Below are 17344 nucleotides of genomic sequence, written 5' to 3'. Positions count from 1 at the left end.
CGAAAAATTGCCGATATCGGCCAAGCACTGGTGTGTGTGTGTGTGTGTGTGTGTGTGTGTGTGTGTGTGTGTGTGTGTGTGTGTGTGTGTGTGTGTGTGTATGTGTGTGTGTGTGTGTGTGTGTGTGTGTGTGTGTGTATGTGTGTGTGTGTGTGTGTGTGTGTGTGTGTGTGTGTGTGTGTGTGTGTTTTTCATAAAGCAAAACATATTCTCTCTGCTAATTCCCCTACCCCCTCCCAATACAGTGCAGCACCCTCCTCTGACACCTCGATCACTCTCCCCTCCTCTCTCTCTCTGCCTGCCTCTGTCTCTGGACCTGTCTGGGTGGTGTTTGGCGCCAGACGTGTCCGGGCGGGGTTTGTCTCCAGACGTGTCTGGATGGTATTATCTCCGGACGTGTCCAGATGGGAGTTTGTCTCCAGACGTGTCCAAGCAGTGTTTGTCTCTGGACAGCTTAGCTCCGGACACGTCCAGTCGGTACTTATTTCCAGATGGGAGTTTATTTCTGCACTTGTTCGGATGGGAGTTTGTCTCCGGGTCCATAGATAAGCTCGGCAGGGGGCTCCTCCTTCTGACTCACCATTTATTTTTCTTTCTTGCCCTATTCCTCATATTCTGTCGCTGCTGCCAACACAATAAATTCGTTTGGGATAGCTGTCACAAGAGCATCAAGTAAAACTGAAGACGATGGCCCAGACAGCATTTGCTCGAGTACCACGATGGCATTGTTTGCACTGGAGATCGCCATGTTGTTAAGCGGTACTGAGCAATCCATTCTATTGGAGTGCTTGCTTCAGTACTGTAAATTAAGCAAGCCACTTGCTAATGGAACCCACCCCTAACCTCCCTCTATTTTGTCCATCAACACTGTTGTTGGTGTTTCCCCCATTCTTTCTACTGATCCTTTTGTTCTGTTCATCCTGATGCATTCTATGTTCTAATACCTCCGTGAGCAGCGACCCCCCCCCAACCCCCACTCCCAAAAAAATTAATTCTTAGCTTGAATTAAAAAAAAATTGCCAATTGTTATATTTTACATGTTTTGGAAATAATGGGGAATGTCAGCGGAAGCACCACAATCGATTTTTTTCAGTTGAATTTGATGAGTTTGTTTATCACTGGGAAACGAGGGGCAGCTGACATTTCGAGCATTTGCCCTTCTAACGAGCTCACGCTCAAAACGTCGACCGCGCCCTCATTTCCCAGGCTGTAAATTCACCAACCTTAAGTTGATATAATCCATCAAGATTAATATAGCCCTACCTTTGCTACATTCAATTGACTTGAAAGCTAACTTTCAAAATAAATCCATGAAACAAGGTAAATAAAAACATGTTTATTACGTATAAACAAATAGTTATCAGATGGAAAAGAGAAAATAATCAATGAGGGACCTTATGAGAAAGTCCCGAGGAAGAACACTGTCTATCCGGATGCAATCGAGCAGGAATTTTCTCCTGAGATATTTCACCATGTTGCAGAAAGTGTGACAGCATACCGTACAACAAAGGCCTGCAGGAAAACATGTCAATTAGAGAAGAAAAAAAAAACTTTTACATTAAGGGTTTGACGCAGATTGAGCAAAAACAAATAATTACATTAACAATTACAATTTATCATGCATTGAATGAAAAAAAAAGTCCAAAACCTACACGTCTTCCATTTTCTCATCGGTGCTGATATTCAATTCCTGGGTCAAGAACTCTCTGCCCAGAGGCGTCTCCGGCTGTCCAGCTTCTGTGTCATTTCGGGTAAAAGCAAAATGCATGCAAAACCATGAAGCCAGTACAATAGTCATTACTAATTTATATTTGCTCAAAAAAGACTAACGTTATTAAAACACGATGGTGACTTTTTTTTTGTAAGCAGAGTCAAATTTATCAGTGAGTGTTGGATTTAACCAAGACAGCTAGGTACACATTTATTTCATTCAATACTCACATTTTACTAATGAAATTCAGTACTGTACCTTAAACATTGGCTTTTACAATTTGTGTTGGCTTCTCATGAAATATGGTGGGGGTGGGGGAGGGTGGGAGAGAGAGAGGGTGGAGGTAGGATTTACTCAGAGCTGTCAGACAATGTCTTCCATGCATTATATGAGGATGGTGGGAGGGTGTGGGAAAGGGCTGTTGTGATACACGTTTCCACCAACTTTTTCCTGTTTCATCCCCAAACTCATGGAAAAAATTTTTACAGTCACATCCTTTTTCATCAACTTAGTTCAGTAATTCAAACCAACTGAAGAATGATTAATAAGGTCGATGTTGCACCTTTTTGCACACAATTTTTACGCTATAATAATGATGGTATTCAAACTGCTGCAATTAGAATTCCTATTTCCAAAATGTTGGTGCACAGTGTTACAGTATATGTTTCGACATAAGTCAGATGATGTTGGAAGGCCATTTGATCAATAATAAATTGAAAATGAGAGAGTTCTTGGAACACCTTACCCAACGCCGTCTTGAGAAAAAGGACATGGGAAGGGTCTGCGAGTGGAAAATTTGATTGGTTGAGATGATGTAAAATGCTGCAATATTTTGTCCAAGTACTGCTAAACAGGTTTTTGAAAGCACTAAAAGGTAATTTTTGTTCTCCAGTATTCAAGTCTTTAATTAAATTTAAATGAAATATAAGTTTTAAAGGCTGTAGAAATAATATATATAAAAAAGTCAGAAGTTTACCGCTGTTTATGCAGCATCTTCACACCACCTTATTTAACAAGTTACATTAATTATTCGTGTCTGCTGTTTGTGTCTTTTCTTGCGTCGCTACAAATAGTAAGTTTCTTGTTTGGAATGATTTTCAATTTTGTTTGACAGGCAGGCAGAGGATTAAAAAAATTATCCTGCTCCTCTCTTCTGAGGATGCACACTCAGGACGAGATTCCGTACAATTTGCCAAATTCAGAGCCAAAGTACCGCTAAACTGTAGGTTCATGTTCATCTTCTACAGTGTTCAAAATATACTAGCGGGAAAAAGTTCCTGTGCAAATGAGACATGAAAACAAACACATCATGTTGTTTGGTCATATCAATATTTAGTGTTTGACAAACATGAAATCGACATAAGAATGTCAACATATGTGTGCAAGACATGTCTCCAGAGGCTCGAAGATGGGTGCGGTCTAAAGTCAGTTAACAGCTCAGTATCTGGTGTGACCTCCACTTGCGTTGGCACGCGCTTGGCAACGACACCTCATTGAGGACACAAGATGGTTGAAGAAGGCTTGAGGGATGTCATTCCAAATCTGTACCAAGGCCTGCCACAATCGGACCAACGTTGCTGACTGGTTTTGAAGATGGTGCATTAAATGACATTCTATTCCATCCCACACATGTTCTGTGGAAGAAAGATTAGGCAAAACAGCTGGTCAGGGAAGTGTGGGAATGTTCTTTTGTGCGATGAAGTCGGTGACCACTCGTGCGATGTGAGGGCGTGCATTATCCTGTTGAAGTGCGATGTGCTGTCAAGGAACGGGAGGATGTGAGGATGGAGAACTTCATCACGGTACGAAATACCTGTCAAACTGCCATTAATGACCGACAGCTTGGTTCTGCGATGTGCGGTGATGCCTTCCCATACCATCACGCTTCCACCACCGAACGACGAACGTTATAAAATACATGTGTCAGCATAACGGTCCCCTTCTAGTTGATAAATGTGACAACCGCCATTACTACTGTCAACATGGAACCTCAACTCATCTGTAAAGAGGACAGCAGCCCAATCTTGTCCCCTGAACCTCAAACATTGTCTACACCAAGCTAGGCACGCATGTTGATGATGTGGCAACAAAATCAGATGTACTGCCAGTTGTTGTGCTCAGATGTTATGCATGCGTAACCGATTCCTGACAGTTCTGGCACTGATTGGTCCTAAGGGATGCTACGAGCTATTAAACTTGTGTCTGGAACCGATTCCTAAGGTGCACCAACCGGATATGGTTGTCCTGCCGACGTGATGTCACATGTGGTCACCCAGAATATTTGCGATCTCTGATGTTGCCAGTTTGTTGATCCAGAGTGACTGTATGGTGTTCCGATGAACACTAAAACGCCTAGCCACAACATTTTGTGGCATTCCTGTCAATAGCACATAGCATGCCAATAACACATAGAGGCCTGCAAAAGTATTCACCCACTACCAATAATGCCACATTTAGATGAATTACAAATTATGTAAAAACAATTACGTAAGGCTTTTGAGCTGGCAGGGGAACTGTCAACATGATCTTTGCAGTGTGTCCGATCAAAGAAAAGGCCCTTGAACAGAATAAAGACCCGCATATGATTTTCATTGATATGATAAAGGCCTTTGACACAGGTAACTGCAAAGGCCTAGGGAAAGTGCTTCTCAAATCACGATGTCCAGAAAAGATGATCAGGGTCATTTGCTCATTCCACGATGGTATGATGGATCGCATGATGCATAGCTGAGATTTATCAATCAGTTGCCTTTCCTGTCACCAAGGGAACCAAAGAAGGTTGTGTGATGATGACATTTCTTTTTTTTTGCCATCTTCTTCTCTGCCATACTTGTGTTTGCATTCAAAGACTTAAACAAAGGAGTACATATTCAGTTCAGAACAAATGGTAGTCTCTTCGGTTTGCAGTACCTCAAGCCTTGCACAAAGACTAAAGAACAGTTGCTAAAAGAGCTCCTGTTTGCTGCCGATTGTGCCCTCATAGCACACACACACACACTTGAGGACATCCTGCAGATTGTGGATAGCTTTGTTCAAGCTTCAGAATGCTTTGGCCTCACAAATTTAAACAAAGATAAAGATTATGTATCAAAAAGCCCCCACAGCCATCCATAAAGATCCTCGAGTCAAAAGACATAATATACCCCTCAACTCCATTGAAAGATTATACTATGTCGGGAGCACCATCTCCAACAACACCAATGCTGCATGATGAGATTGCCCAGGGCCTAAGTAAGTTTGGCATTTGGTAGGCTCAACCATAGGCTGTGGTAGTTGCATATAGTTGGCCTTAAAACAAAAATTTAGGTTCACCAGGGTGATATTCTCACTTCACTTCTCTATTGTTGTGATGTAAGGACACTCTACTGGCAACATATGAAGCCACTAGATCGCTGCTGAGATGAATCTGCAATATTAACTAAGTGGCAGGACAGAATCTCTTAACACCAAAGTTCTTAAGAGATGCTTCATCCCAGGCATTGAGAGCATGCTTATCATGGCCCAGTTTCATTGGGTTGAACAGGTGGGATGCATGGAGGATACTTGCATACCAAAGACGATATTGTTGCGGAAATGGCCCTTAGTGTGTTATTAAATATAGGATTAGCCCAGATCCCCCATTAAATGCATGTTTAGACAGGTTGTTCGGTAATTGGACGTTACATGTGTGTCGGGAGGTGTACGAGGCTGTTGATTGTTCGTGCAGTGGTGGTGTACCGAGAGGTTCTTCTTCTTCCTCCCCCTCTCCGAAAGAGTCTCCGTCCAGTGCTCTGGGAGGAGCAGTCGGCTGAGAGGGTGTGGCCTAGAGAAGCGAGCGCCGGAAAGGCGAAGGTGGGACTGAGAGCGCCGAGGTGGCGCCGATCGGCTGTACAAGGGACAGCTGTGTCTGTTTGCAATCGGTTTTCGTGAGGAGTGAGCCGAAAGAAAGGCAGGGAAGGGACTGGATGAGGTCTGTCTGCCATTGGCTGGTAGAGGATCTGCCTGAGCCTCGACTCGGGCGATCGGCAGTAAGAGGAACTGCCTGAGCCTCGAGACAGGCGATGAGCAGTAAGAGAGTAACTGCCTGGTGTCGAGTCTGCGATCTGCTTCGTGAAAGAGGAGGAAGAAACGACTAGTGGGAGTCGGCGATCGACTTTTAAGAGGAGGTCCTCGACAGGTTCATCCGGAGCCCAGTGACGGAGCCTCTGACTGTCCCTACTCACCTCATGGCTTGACACGTTTGTCGATCCGCCTGCAGAGCCCAACAACTCGATTCGGCCTAACCTGGTGAACAGGCCAGGCCTGGACTTGTATGCTGGACCTTGTGAAAAGCCAGCTGGAGCATACCATAGATTTTTCGTCTTGGGCCGTCAACCTCACGGGGTCTGGACGCGCAGAGGCTGCGTGCGCGAGCGGTGCCGGGAGAAGAAAAAGGACGCCGTCGCCATCTTGCCACGCTGCATGCTCGAGCTGGGTGCTTGAATCCGTTGACATCGGCTTGTCACGAGCGGCATTCGGGCCTTTGACACTTTTCCTCTCGTCCATGAAGCATCACCAAGTACTCTGTGTCTTGTCTGCATGCTGTCCGTGTCTTGTCTGCATGTTGTCTAAGGTTTATCTCGCCAGGGTTCCCTTTGAAACCCGTAATCCATAGCTCCCTCGTTAAGAACGGGTTATAGATTAATTATAACATTGTCGTGAATGCTTTGCTTGTGTTGTGTTCCCCGATATGTCCCCAATAAATCTGGCTGAGTTATACGAGATTTGCCGCCTTGAATTATTCATGCCGTGCTGAGAAACAATTCGCTCGATTGGTATATAAAACCAAAATGGTTACAGACTGGCAGAATTCGCTCGGTCTCTGACAAAACCAGTCTGTAACCGGGGTCTATTCCTCCAGCTGGCAAGGCACAGGTGTATTTTGGTATCGTGATCTGAGGCGCGTAACCCGAGAATTGTGCCGAACCAGCCGGCGTTATAACTCCGGAGACGGCGGTGCTGTTAAGTGACGTCCGAATCCTTAACACTGGGGTCAAGAGTCGGGTGCGAATCCCGCCACCGCTGAATCCTCAACAATATTTTATAGCATAGGACGACCCATCCTCAGATACAAAAACACCCTAAAGGTGAACCTCAAGGCATGTGAAATGGACCTCAAGACGTGGGAAAACACCACCCCAGAAAGGCCAAAATGGAAAAAATCTATGTCACAAGATAGTTCCCGCATTTGAGAATGGAATAAGATTTTTGCAGCACAAGTGAGCACACTGCAAAGCCAGTGCCTCAGTCCCTCCTTCCAGTAGCAATTGCCGACAGCATTAAGTCAATAATTGATCTTACATCCCATATGAGACAACACCAACCACGAAGCTGATTTGCTGGACTTGTGTTAAATATTTACTCAACACTCATCCGTCGAAGTTACGGGAGAATCCATGTGAGATTATCATTTGAAACAAGGCTAATGAGATGTACACTTTTTCATGAATTTCATTTTAATAGTTCAGAAGAAATACTCAAGGCTGAAATAGAGTGACATTGATAAACAGTGAAATAAAGAATGAAAAAGTAGTCTCGATAAAGATTATATTTGGTCTGCTTCGGCAGAATAAGGGCAATTAATTTTCTTAATTAAATACTGCATTGACAGAGGTATGCTAACAACTGTGGGAAAGCTTCTGGAATGAGTCCTTCATCAAAGCAAGAGAGTTCAGAAGAGCTCAGAAAGCTCTCTTACTTTGAGGAAGGGCTCATTCCTGAAATGTCGCTTCACTTTGTTTACAATGATTAGCATACCACTTTACTATGGTCAAAATTTGATTGAGAAAATTCAGTGACATGAAGAGCGTATTTCATGAAGCCCATACCATTTTCACGGCATCCATAACACCTGAGCCCAAGAGAAATTTCCAGAGGTCTGTAAGAGGAGCAGAGCTTTGTAAAAGAAGGCTCATCTACAAATAATACTACCTATTGAAAAGTTCTCATGTGGAAACAAATTCTCAGTTTGGCACAGATGATAAATATATTTTTTCATACTAGAAGCACCCACTCCCTACGGGAGCCGTCAAGTGGATCATGTTATTATATTTATGCCTATTTTACTCCAAGGGGTCCCAGAATTACACATCCAAAAATAGTTGCAATCGGTTCAGCAGTTTTTGCGGTACCTGGGAACAGACGGACGGACAGACGTTGAATTATAGTAAGATGGATGAACCTGGGTAGTTAGTTCTAAAAGTGTAGTAATCATGGAATCTCACCCGCCAGGAGCACCGATGCTGTGTACTTGTACTGGTTGTGTTCAAGGTATTCGCGGATAAGCTCATTGATGAGAAGGTTGGAGTTTGGAAGAGAGGGTCGTGGTACGTTCTGCTCATCCAGTGCACTAAACACCGCGGCTCGGACCTGTGCCCGCACCTGGCCCAACAACCCTCGTTGTTCCAAGGTCTCCTTCAACACTGCCTCAAATGAACAAAGAACAATACGGAAGTAGCATTCTTTTATCATTCCTAATCACCGACAAAGGAATGAGCATTCCTCAAAAACAGAGTGACACATCATTGCTATCAAATGCTACAAATTCCACAGACACTCCTTGGACAATACTTCATGAAAAGCGAGTGATGTGCTGCGACAATGTTGGACAGATTGCTTGCCTCAATAAAACAGCTGATATATTTTCAGAACATTTTGGGATTCCTTTATTCAATATACAAAACACACCTATAATGTCATTTGTACAAATAAATAAAGGACAATTTGTGTTTTACCAATTGAAGTTGCTTTTTTATATGATAAAAAAACAATACATTTACTGTAATCAATTGCTAAAAAGGAGTATCCTTCCGTGTGTGTGCGTCCATAATTCATATTTTTCGGGATATTGCCCACTTTCTGCATTATGACATCACTTATGGCCAGATTTTGTTTCAAATTAGCTTCTTTTAAGCTAACGTTCCCAATGGTAGTCAATCAGTCGCCGACTAGGCATCCTCCGTCATGCAAAGTCCTTCCTCGGCACATCTGAGCTCCTGACCACAAACAAAGCTTTCGTCCACAGCCTGATGGAGTACTGCTCTTCCCTATGAGCTGGTGCTCCTGCCTCTCACATTTCTCAGCTTCACGCTGTGGAAACCAAGGCATTTAGGATCATTGGTATCTCCCGTGATGAGGCTGAGTCTTTGGGCCTCTCACTCTCTCAACGCAGGCAGGTCGGTGGTTTTTCTGTCTTCTACCGTCTCCTCTTTGGCCTCCCCCCCCCCCCCCACGCTGTCTGAGATATTTCCCCCATATTTCCGCAGGCCGCCCAAGGTCCGCCAGCAACCCCCTTCTGATAAAACTACCAAAATCACGAATCACTGCTCACCTTCACTCTTTCATTCCTCTTTATTCCCACCTTTGGAACAAACTCCCACACTACTCAATCCCATTCTTCCCTCCAGGCCTTCAAAACAGCTGCTCACCACCACTTCTTATCTTCCCCCATCCAAAACCTCGATCTTTTCTACCCCTGTTAATCCACCCCAAACCCACCTGCTTCAAATTCCCTGCTTTCCTTCCTGAAAGTCCCTGTCGTGTAAGGACCTGAAAGTCCCTGTGGTGTCCATCTTGTTTACCCTGTGTACCCCACCCCATCCCTCTTCCTTCCACAGATCTACTCATGTCTCTGTTCCCCACTGTTTTTTCCTTCCCCCTCCCGCCCCTCTTTTCTACTGCTCCCCTTGTGATACGTTCTGTGTGTTAGCCCTCATTCAAGCTTCGACATCTATATATTACTAAAACTCTCATCGTGTATGTATGTTTCTATGTATGTTTCTGAAATACAGCCAAAACGGTACACGATGGCGCAAATTTTTTAGGACCACCTTACTCACCATTCGCCTGCAGTGTGCAGTGTCAAGTTTCGTTAAAATCGGGCAACGAGATAAATTATTTAAAAAATCAATTCACGATTCAGTCAAGTACTCTTCAGGAGAATTTGATCAATGCAAACAACCTCAGCAGTATAGTTCGCTGGAGCTATCATTTTTTTCTTGAAATGATTTTTTTCATCAACCACTGTCACAACGGGAACCCAATGAATTCACGGGTCGTCTAGTTACTTACAAAATGTTTTTTTTTAAGTTTCTCATTGAATGATGATGCAGTTTCAAAGAAGAGAATTATTAAAGGTTTTCCTGTAATCCACAATGGCAGCCAAACTACATCAAAACCCAAATACTTTTGGGGCCTTCAAACCTTACGATGACCTACTTATAGGTGGAGAGGGAGGATTTTTTTTTTTTTTTTTTTTGTATACCTTGGTCGAGGCTCGTATGAGAGCTAACACACAACTCACAGCAAGGAGGCATGAGACAAGAGGGGCGGGAGTGGAAGGGACAAAACAGTGGGGAACAGACACATTAGGTGAACTGTGGAAGGGAGAGGGATGGGGATGGGACGGGGAACATGACGAAGAGAAGATGGACATTTCAGGGACTTTCAGGAAGGAAAGCAGGAGAAATGAAGGAAGTGGGCTTGGTGGATTATCGGGGGTAGAAAAGATCGAGGATTTGGATGGGGGAAGATAAGAGGTGGTGGTGAACAGCTGTTTTGAAAGCCTGGAGGGAAGAATGGGAAAGAATAGAGTGAGGAAGTTTATTCCAAAGGCGGGAAAAAAGAGGAATGAAAGAGTGAAGATGAGCAGTGATTCGTGATTTTGGTAGTTTTACCAGAAGGGGGTTGTTGGCGGACCTTGAGCGCCCTGTGGAAATGTGGTGGGGACAAATCGCAGAGAGAGCAGGGGGGCAAGGCTGGAGAGGAGTCGGTAGAAGACAGAAAGACCACCGACCAACCTGCGGTGATTGAGTGAGAGGCCCAAAGACTCAGCTTCATTGCGGGAGATGCCGATGATCTTAAATGCCCTGGTTTCGACAGCGTGAAGCCGAGAAAGGTGGGAGGCAGGAGCACCAGCCCAGAGGGGAGAGCAGTACTCCATCAGGCTACGGACAAAAGCTTTGTAAGTGGTCAGGAGCTCAAGAGGGCCGAGGAAGGACTTAGCACGACGGAGGATTCCCAGTCGGCGACTGGCTTTTGAGGCGAGGTTGGAAATGTGACTTTCCCAGGAAAGGTCATGGCAGATAGTGAGACCTAGAAGCTTGAAAGAAAAGACTTCTTCCAGAGGATTGTTGAGAAAGTGGATGGGGGGTTTTGTAAACGGTCCTTTCGAAGAGACATAGTGAGAGTGTGAGATTTGTCTGGATTGAAAGACATGTTCCACGTGTTGGACCAGTTTGTGATTTTATCCAGATCTGCAGTGAGTGAAGAAGCTGCTGCTTGCCGGTCTGAGGGATGACAGATGGTACGGCAGAGGGTGGAGTCGTCGGCAAAGAGAAATAGAGGATTTTCCAGAGAGTCCGAGAGATCATTGATGAAAACCAGAAAAAGAACAGGGCCCAGAACGCTACCTTGAGGAACTCCAGCCTGCACAGGAAGAGGGGATGAAAGAACTCCATTTAGGGCCACACGTTGACTGCGACAGGAGAGGAAGTCTGCGAGCCATGAGTGGAGATGGCCTTGAATACCATGGGAAGAGAGTTTGGTGAGTAGGGCAGGGTGCCAGACTGTGTCAAAAGCACGTGATATGTCCAGGGATACGGCTCGGATTTCCTGTCTGGCATTGAGGACCTCCATCCATTGATGGGAGAGCAGAAGCAGCATATCCAGGGTAGAGTGACCTGGTCTGAAACCAAATTGATGATTGGAAATCAAGCCATTGGAGAAGAGGAAGAATTTCATATCTGAGGCGATGATGGATTCCATCACCTTGCTGATGATTGGGAGAAGGCCACAAATAAACTTGAGTTCTCCCACACGAAAGATAATTTTAGCCAAATTTGGTCACAATCCCATCAACAGTTTCAGAGAAGAAGTTGCAAGTGTTCATGGACGGGGTGAACTGACGGACGTAGTGCCATCCCATAAGCTCAGCTGAACAGATGCAACATGTTACAGGTGAGCTAATAATGGTGCTCTTTCACTCTTGTTGGATTAAACAGGAAAGAAGACAAGGACAGACAGACAGTTGCCGAGAACACCAAAATGCCATTGCAAAACTACCATCGTGTAAATGAAACAATATTCAATCCAAGCTGAGAAAAGTGTACATTTCATGATGCTGTCCATCCCTATATCTCCAAACGCTAACAACTAAGATGTCCCTATAATTATCAGAGGTGTACGAGTAACAACATAAACAGTAAGGATACATAGAACAATAAAAAAGAGGAAATTTGGCCCATTTTTCCTCATGCTAAATTTTGTGCATTGTTAATGTGGCTCAGGCAGTGCCTCCTGCAGGTCAAGGTTAAAATTTGTGACTCGCTTAATCTTCGTGAAGAACACCAAGGAATCATTATTGACCACCAACAATAAGCAATGCTGGCAAAGGGGTCCTCCAGTTTAACTAACGTCTTCAATAAATGGAACTCACCTCGATGCTTCGCCATGGATGCGTTAAACCAGAGTGGCACTTTATTAATGGGTCAGGATCACAAACCCATGCTAGGACAGCTCAGTGTACAAGTAGTACATATACCTTTCGGCGATCTTACCAGCCCGACACTCCATTCACCTTACCAGATAAGGTTAAACCAAGATGAACTTTTATACCTCTTTATAACCAACGAATACACCGCCATGAATTTTAAACCTCAGTCAGGGAACGTAATCAGGATAGCGGCACACAAGGGCCATTTTTTTTGTCCACCGCCCCTCCGACAACGTCGGAAAGACATTAACTTGAACGCAACCGATTGACAAAAAACTGTTGAACATTTAGCTTTCTTGTTGCAGATACTGTATCTATTCCTCATGACATGACATTATCTCAACCTGATTAGATCACGGCTGTGGTTGGCTGAATTATGTTGCCATGGCAACCATCTCAGTAACTTATTTTTTGTGTTCCTTGTCAACGCTCGTATGAGAGCTAACACACAACACACAGCAAGGGAGGCATGAGACAAGAGGGGCAGGAGAGGGAAGGACAAAACAGTGGGGAACGGAGACATGAGGAGATCTGTGGAAGGGAGAGGGATGGGGTGGGAAACACGGGGTATACAGGATGAACACTACAGGGACTTTCAGGAAGGAAAGCAGGGAATTGGAAGGAGGTGGGTTTAGGGTGGATTAACGGGGGGTAGAAAACATCGAGGATTTGGATGGGGGACGATAAGAGGTGGTGGTGAACAGCTGTTTTGAAGGGCTGGAGGGAGGAATGGGATTGAAGGGAGTGAGGGAGTTTATTCCAAAGGCGGGGAAAAAAGAGGAATGAAAGAGTGAAGGTGAGCAGCGATTCATGATTTTGGTAGTTTTACAAGAAGGGGGTTGTTGGCGGACCTTGAGCACCCTGCGGAAATATGGTGGGGACAAATCGCAGACAGAGCAGGGGGGCGAGGCCGGAGAGGAGATGTACGAAGACAGAAAGACCACCGACCTGCCTGCGGTGAGGAGTGAGAGGTCCAAAGACTCAGCCTCATCGCGGGAGATGCCAATGATCCGAAATGCCTTGGTATCCACAGCGTGAAGCCGAGAAAGGTGGGAGGCAGGAGCACCAGCCCACAGGGGAGAGCAGTACTCCATCAAGCTGTGGACAAAAGCTTAGTAAGTGGTCAGTGTGGTATAGCCTGCGGGCATGCAGGGCGGGGCATGATGATGGGAGGAGGGGTCGTCGTGGTTATCGTGTCTGCCAGGAATATAAGGAGTGCGCGCCGCCTGAGGCGTTGTAGTGATGCCGTAGTCGTCCGGCTTGTGAGTGTGCTGAGTACGTAATAAAGGAGAGCTGCGGGCCAAGTACGCCCGCGCTCGCGCTTGTGCAACACAGCCCGGCTCGACTGTTCCCCCGCTCGTGTCTGCCTGCCAAGCATCTCTGTCACGACACCACAGTTGGCTGACGAGGATCTTCGGATCGGCGTGTGCAGGGTGGTGGCTGGGTTCGGCGTGGCAGCGAGTAACTCAGCGCACCTTGCGCGGTTCGAGGTTCCGGAGGAGTATGCATCGCGAAGAGCGTGTCGCAGGTTCGCTCGCCGCGTGCACAGGCTCCGGAGCCAGGAGGCTCGCCGGCGCGGCCGGCTCAGGCATGACAGGAAGTCGGGGCACGGCACGCGGACGCGTGCCCGCCTTCGTCGGAGTCGACTTCGGCCACGTCGAGTGGGCAACGGCCGCGCTCAGTGTTCGTTTTATTGAGGCACGACAAATCGGGGGAATGATTTCTGCAAAGCTACGGCTAAAGAACGAGGACACGCGGTTCGGCTCGAACGCGGCGTTGGACGTCGCGCAAGCTCTGAAGAATGTCCGGGGTCTCGATGGTCGGGGCGCAGCAGATGGTCCGGAGGTTAGCGCGATGTGCCAGGCGCGCACGGCCGCGCGCACGGTCTGCGGCGCGGGTCGTAGGCGAGCGTTGCAATGCAATCACTCGGACGGCGGTCTGAGCACTCGAGGACGTCTACGTTGTGTGTGCCGAGAGTCATCGCCCATCATTACAGTCATAGATGGCGGTGTGCGAAGCGGTCCTTCCGTCCCGGGTCAAGACCTACTGCCGGCATGGTGTTCGGTGCATGGCGTGCACGGTAACACCCCGGGTCGAGTTTTGCAGCCGGGGCACAGAGATTCCAGCGACCCGGAGCGGGAGATGCTGCCGGTGTTAGACCTGCTTCCAATTGATCCGGAGATGACAAGATCAGTGGCAGGGGAGGTTGAGGTGACCGGGGCACTGATGCTGCCCATGTTGAGCCTGGTTTCAGTTGGTCCTACGGTGACAGGACCGATGCCAGTGAATGTCGAAGTGATCGGGGCACTGATCGGGTGTCGAGTTGAGTCCACTCGTGCTTCCCTCGCATCGCACACGTGTGCCGGTGAAGCGCTGTCGGCGGTTGGCGGGGCGCACGTCGTGATTGCCCAGCGGGACCAGCGGGTTGCGCTTCCGAGGTTCGTGGTGCGAGGGGAGGGACCCGCCCTTTTGGATCGGGGCTGGCTGGCGCACCTTGGGCTGGATCTCCAGTTCGTACCTCCAGGTGTGCCGGTGCTCTCTTCGATGCTTTCGTCGAGACCCGAGGGCGAGGTTCTGGCGGCGGGAGCGGAACACGCATCGATGCAACGGGAGCGGCCGTTCGTTGCTGCCTGCAACGGTGGTGTGCGGTGCGGAAGCAGCAGGAGCCGTGCCAGCCCTCGCGATGAGCTCTCGCGCGTCGGCTGCGTTCATGGTGCGAGGTGCGCCTGTGTTGTTCGGGCAGCTTCAACGGGTTGCGGTGAGCCCGTGGCGTTAAAGGAAGTCGTGAGTCACAACATCGAGTCAACAACCAAGAGACGGACTCGTGATGTGGGTTATGGGTTGCTGTTCATTGCATATTTGTTTTTCATTGCTCGAGTGATGCGGTTTAACGTTGTTGAAATAAATGCCAACAGTTCCTGTGTGAGAGTGGGTTTGGCGGAGATCAATCGATGGGTTTTGCAGTATGGTCAATGTGATGTGGTGGCTTTGGGAGCGGTGGTGGCGAATAAAAAGGTTTGGTTGGCCTTCCATTGCCCCGGGCCGTGGGTAGTTGCTTTGTCATGTGCAGGGATTTTGCCGAAAGAACGCGCTGTACGGGAAAATGAATTTGCAATGGTTCCAGTGGTATTCCTATTGATTTATGACGAGCCTATGGTTGAAGTGTGGTTTAAATGGAGTTACTACCGTCTAACTGCCGTGTGGGTCTTGGAGATCGACTCGGAGCCAGGACTGGTGCGCTGGTCGGCGTTACCCCCACCTCTGGTTTCGGCAAGGTCAGACGTGCCTGGCGCCGGGGGCGCAGCTCTCTGTGTTCGCTCAAGGCCGTTTAGACGGGCGTTGGCATCTCAGCTGATTGTGGTGCGTGGGTTGTTGTGGAGCATTGGTTGCGTCCAGCCAGCGGCGCTGTTCAGCGCCCCCATCCTAGGTCATTCGAGTCTGGCGCTGGCGCCACGGCTTCCAGACAGCGGGCTTCCGGCCTCGGAATGTTTATCTGCTTCAGGTCTGCCTGGGGGAGGTGTGCCGCCTTGTGGGCCGGAGGCGTTTGATGGTGCCGGGGGAGGTTTGCTCGGGAGATCGCCGCGGCCTCGCCGAAGGCCATGTAAGCATGAGCCGCCTGGGGGCGTTTCCGCTGTGTAGTGCTGCTGTGCTTCTCGCCTTTCTGCTTCATATCGGTAATGCGGTCAGAGTTTGGTAGGTGCTGTGTGCACCTCCGTCTTCGGAACCTGGCCGTGGCAGCTCCACGAGCTCGCTTCCACACATTATATGATGTGATGTGCTTTTATACTTCGCTGTTTTCTTTTTTGTACCTTGTCTACGGTTATACCGTAGTACTTCGTGCTGTTTATGCTTATTATGATGGTGATCATTTAATAATCATAGTTTTAGGAGGGAGGAGTGTGGTATAGCCTGTGGGCATGCAGGGCGGGGCATGATGATGGGAGTAGGGGTCGTCGTGGTTATCGTGTCTGCCAGGAATATAAGGAGTGCGCGCCGCCTGAGGCGTTGTAGTGATGCTGTAGTCGCCCGGCTTGTGAGTGTGATGAGTAAGTAATAAAGGAGAGCTGCGGGCCAAGTACGCCCGCGCTCGCGCTTGTGCAACACAGCCCGGCTCGACTGTTCCCCCGCTCGTGTCTGCCTGCTAAGCATCTTCTACACGACACAACAGTCAGGAGCTCAGGTGGGCTGAGGAAGGACAATGCACGATAGAGGAGTCCCAGTCGGCGACTCACTTTGTAGGCCATGTCAGAAATGTGGCTTTCCCAGAAAAGATCATGGCAGATACTGAGATCCAGTAGGTTGAAAGAAAGGACTTCTTCCAGAGGATTGCTGAGAAAGTAGATCGGGGGGGGGGGGGTTCCAAACAGTCCTTTCCGAGAGACATAGTGAGAGTGTGAGATTTGTCAGGATTGAAAGACATGTTCCACGTGTTGGACCGGGTTGTGATTTTACACAGATCTGCAGAGAGTGAAGAAGCTGCTGCTTGTCGGTCTGAGGGATGACCGATGGTACCGCAGTGGGTGGAGTCATCAACAAAGAGATAAAGAGGATTTCCCAGAGAGTCAGAGAGATCCCACCCAAAAGGCAGGAGATCTGGAGTATCACCTCCTTGTTGAGATCCAGTTTTCGGACCCCAGATGACATTAGGAAGGCGGGTGGGCTCAGAAATAGAGCGCCCCTGGTGGCGCTGTACCAGGACGGCAGTTTTAGTTCACAGGTGGAGGGAAAGCAGACAAGATAACAATGTCAATCGAGAGCGCATCATTGAACGATGTGCTGCCACATGGCTGTGCCGCCCGTGGACGTACATGAACCCACGTGGTACAAGTGTTTCATAACGACATCTCGAACTCGAATCTGCGGCATAAAATTCAGGAGAAACTTCATACCGTTCTTCAGTTCATCCACCGAAGCCATCTCGAACAGCGCTCGATTATGCTCAATGCTTTCTCCAACTACCCTGTCCTCACCTCACCTCACACCCGAGGATGTCTGCTCAAGAGATGCTGTAATTGACGCAACTTGTGGAGGATAAAGAAGAAGAAAAAGAAATAGACGAAGACGAAGACGAAGACGAAGACGAAGACGAAGACGAAGACGAAGACGAAGACGAAGAAGATTAA

At 47.7% G+C, this 17344-nt stretch overlaps 2 protein-coding genes across 2 annotated transcripts in view; both read right to left on the bottom strand.

The window, feature by feature from the left end:
• PALB2 (partner and localizer of BRCA2) overlaps positions 1-1512 on the bottom strand; it is a 27310-nt gene extending 25798 nt beyond the window's left edge. The window contains exon 1 of the mRNA XM_085891552.1: positions 1395-1512. The gene's annotated coding sequence lies outside the window, so the exon portion shown is untranslated. The remainder of the gene's footprint in view (positions 1-1394) is intronic.
• Positions 1322-17344, bottom strand: CEP20 (centrosomal protein 20). The gene is made up of 4 exons (XM_085891565.1): positions 17111-17344; positions 7954-8151; positions 1653-1737; positions 1322-1512 (listed from the first exon to the last, which is right to left on the bottom strand). The coding sequence occupies exons 1-4, from the start codon at positions 17136-17138 to the stop codon at positions 1383-1385; spliced, it is 441 nt and encodes a 146-aa protein (XP_085747691.1). The 5' UTR covers positions 17139-17344; the 3' UTR covers positions 1322-1382.

Source organism: Eptatretus burgeri, chromosome 8 (assembly GCF_056783735.1).
Source record: "Eptatretus burgeri isolate ZD-2024b chromosome 8, Ebu_testis_v1, whole genome shotgun sequence".
Classification (NCBI taxonomy): domain Eukaryota; kingdom Metazoa; phylum Chordata; class Myxini; order Myxiniformes; family Myxinidae; genus Eptatretus; species Eptatretus burgeri.
Note: the sequence above shows the minus strand (reverse complement) of the source record. Positions and strands in the feature narration are given on the sequence as shown.

Excerpts from the sequence above, each read along its gene's own strand:
- CEP20 (XM_085891565.1), bottom strand. The coding sequence starts at position 17,138 with ATGGCTTCGGTGGATGAACTGAAGAACG. Across the intron at positions 8,152-17,110 it reads GGTGGATGAACTGAAGAACG|TGTTGAAGGAGACCTTGGAA; the intron begins GTATGAAGTTTC and ends CATTTGAGGCAG. Across the intron at positions 1,738-7,953 it reads AGCATCGGTGCTCCTGGCGG|AAGCTGGACAGCCGGAGACG; the intron begins GTGAGATTCCAT and ends GAAATGACACAG.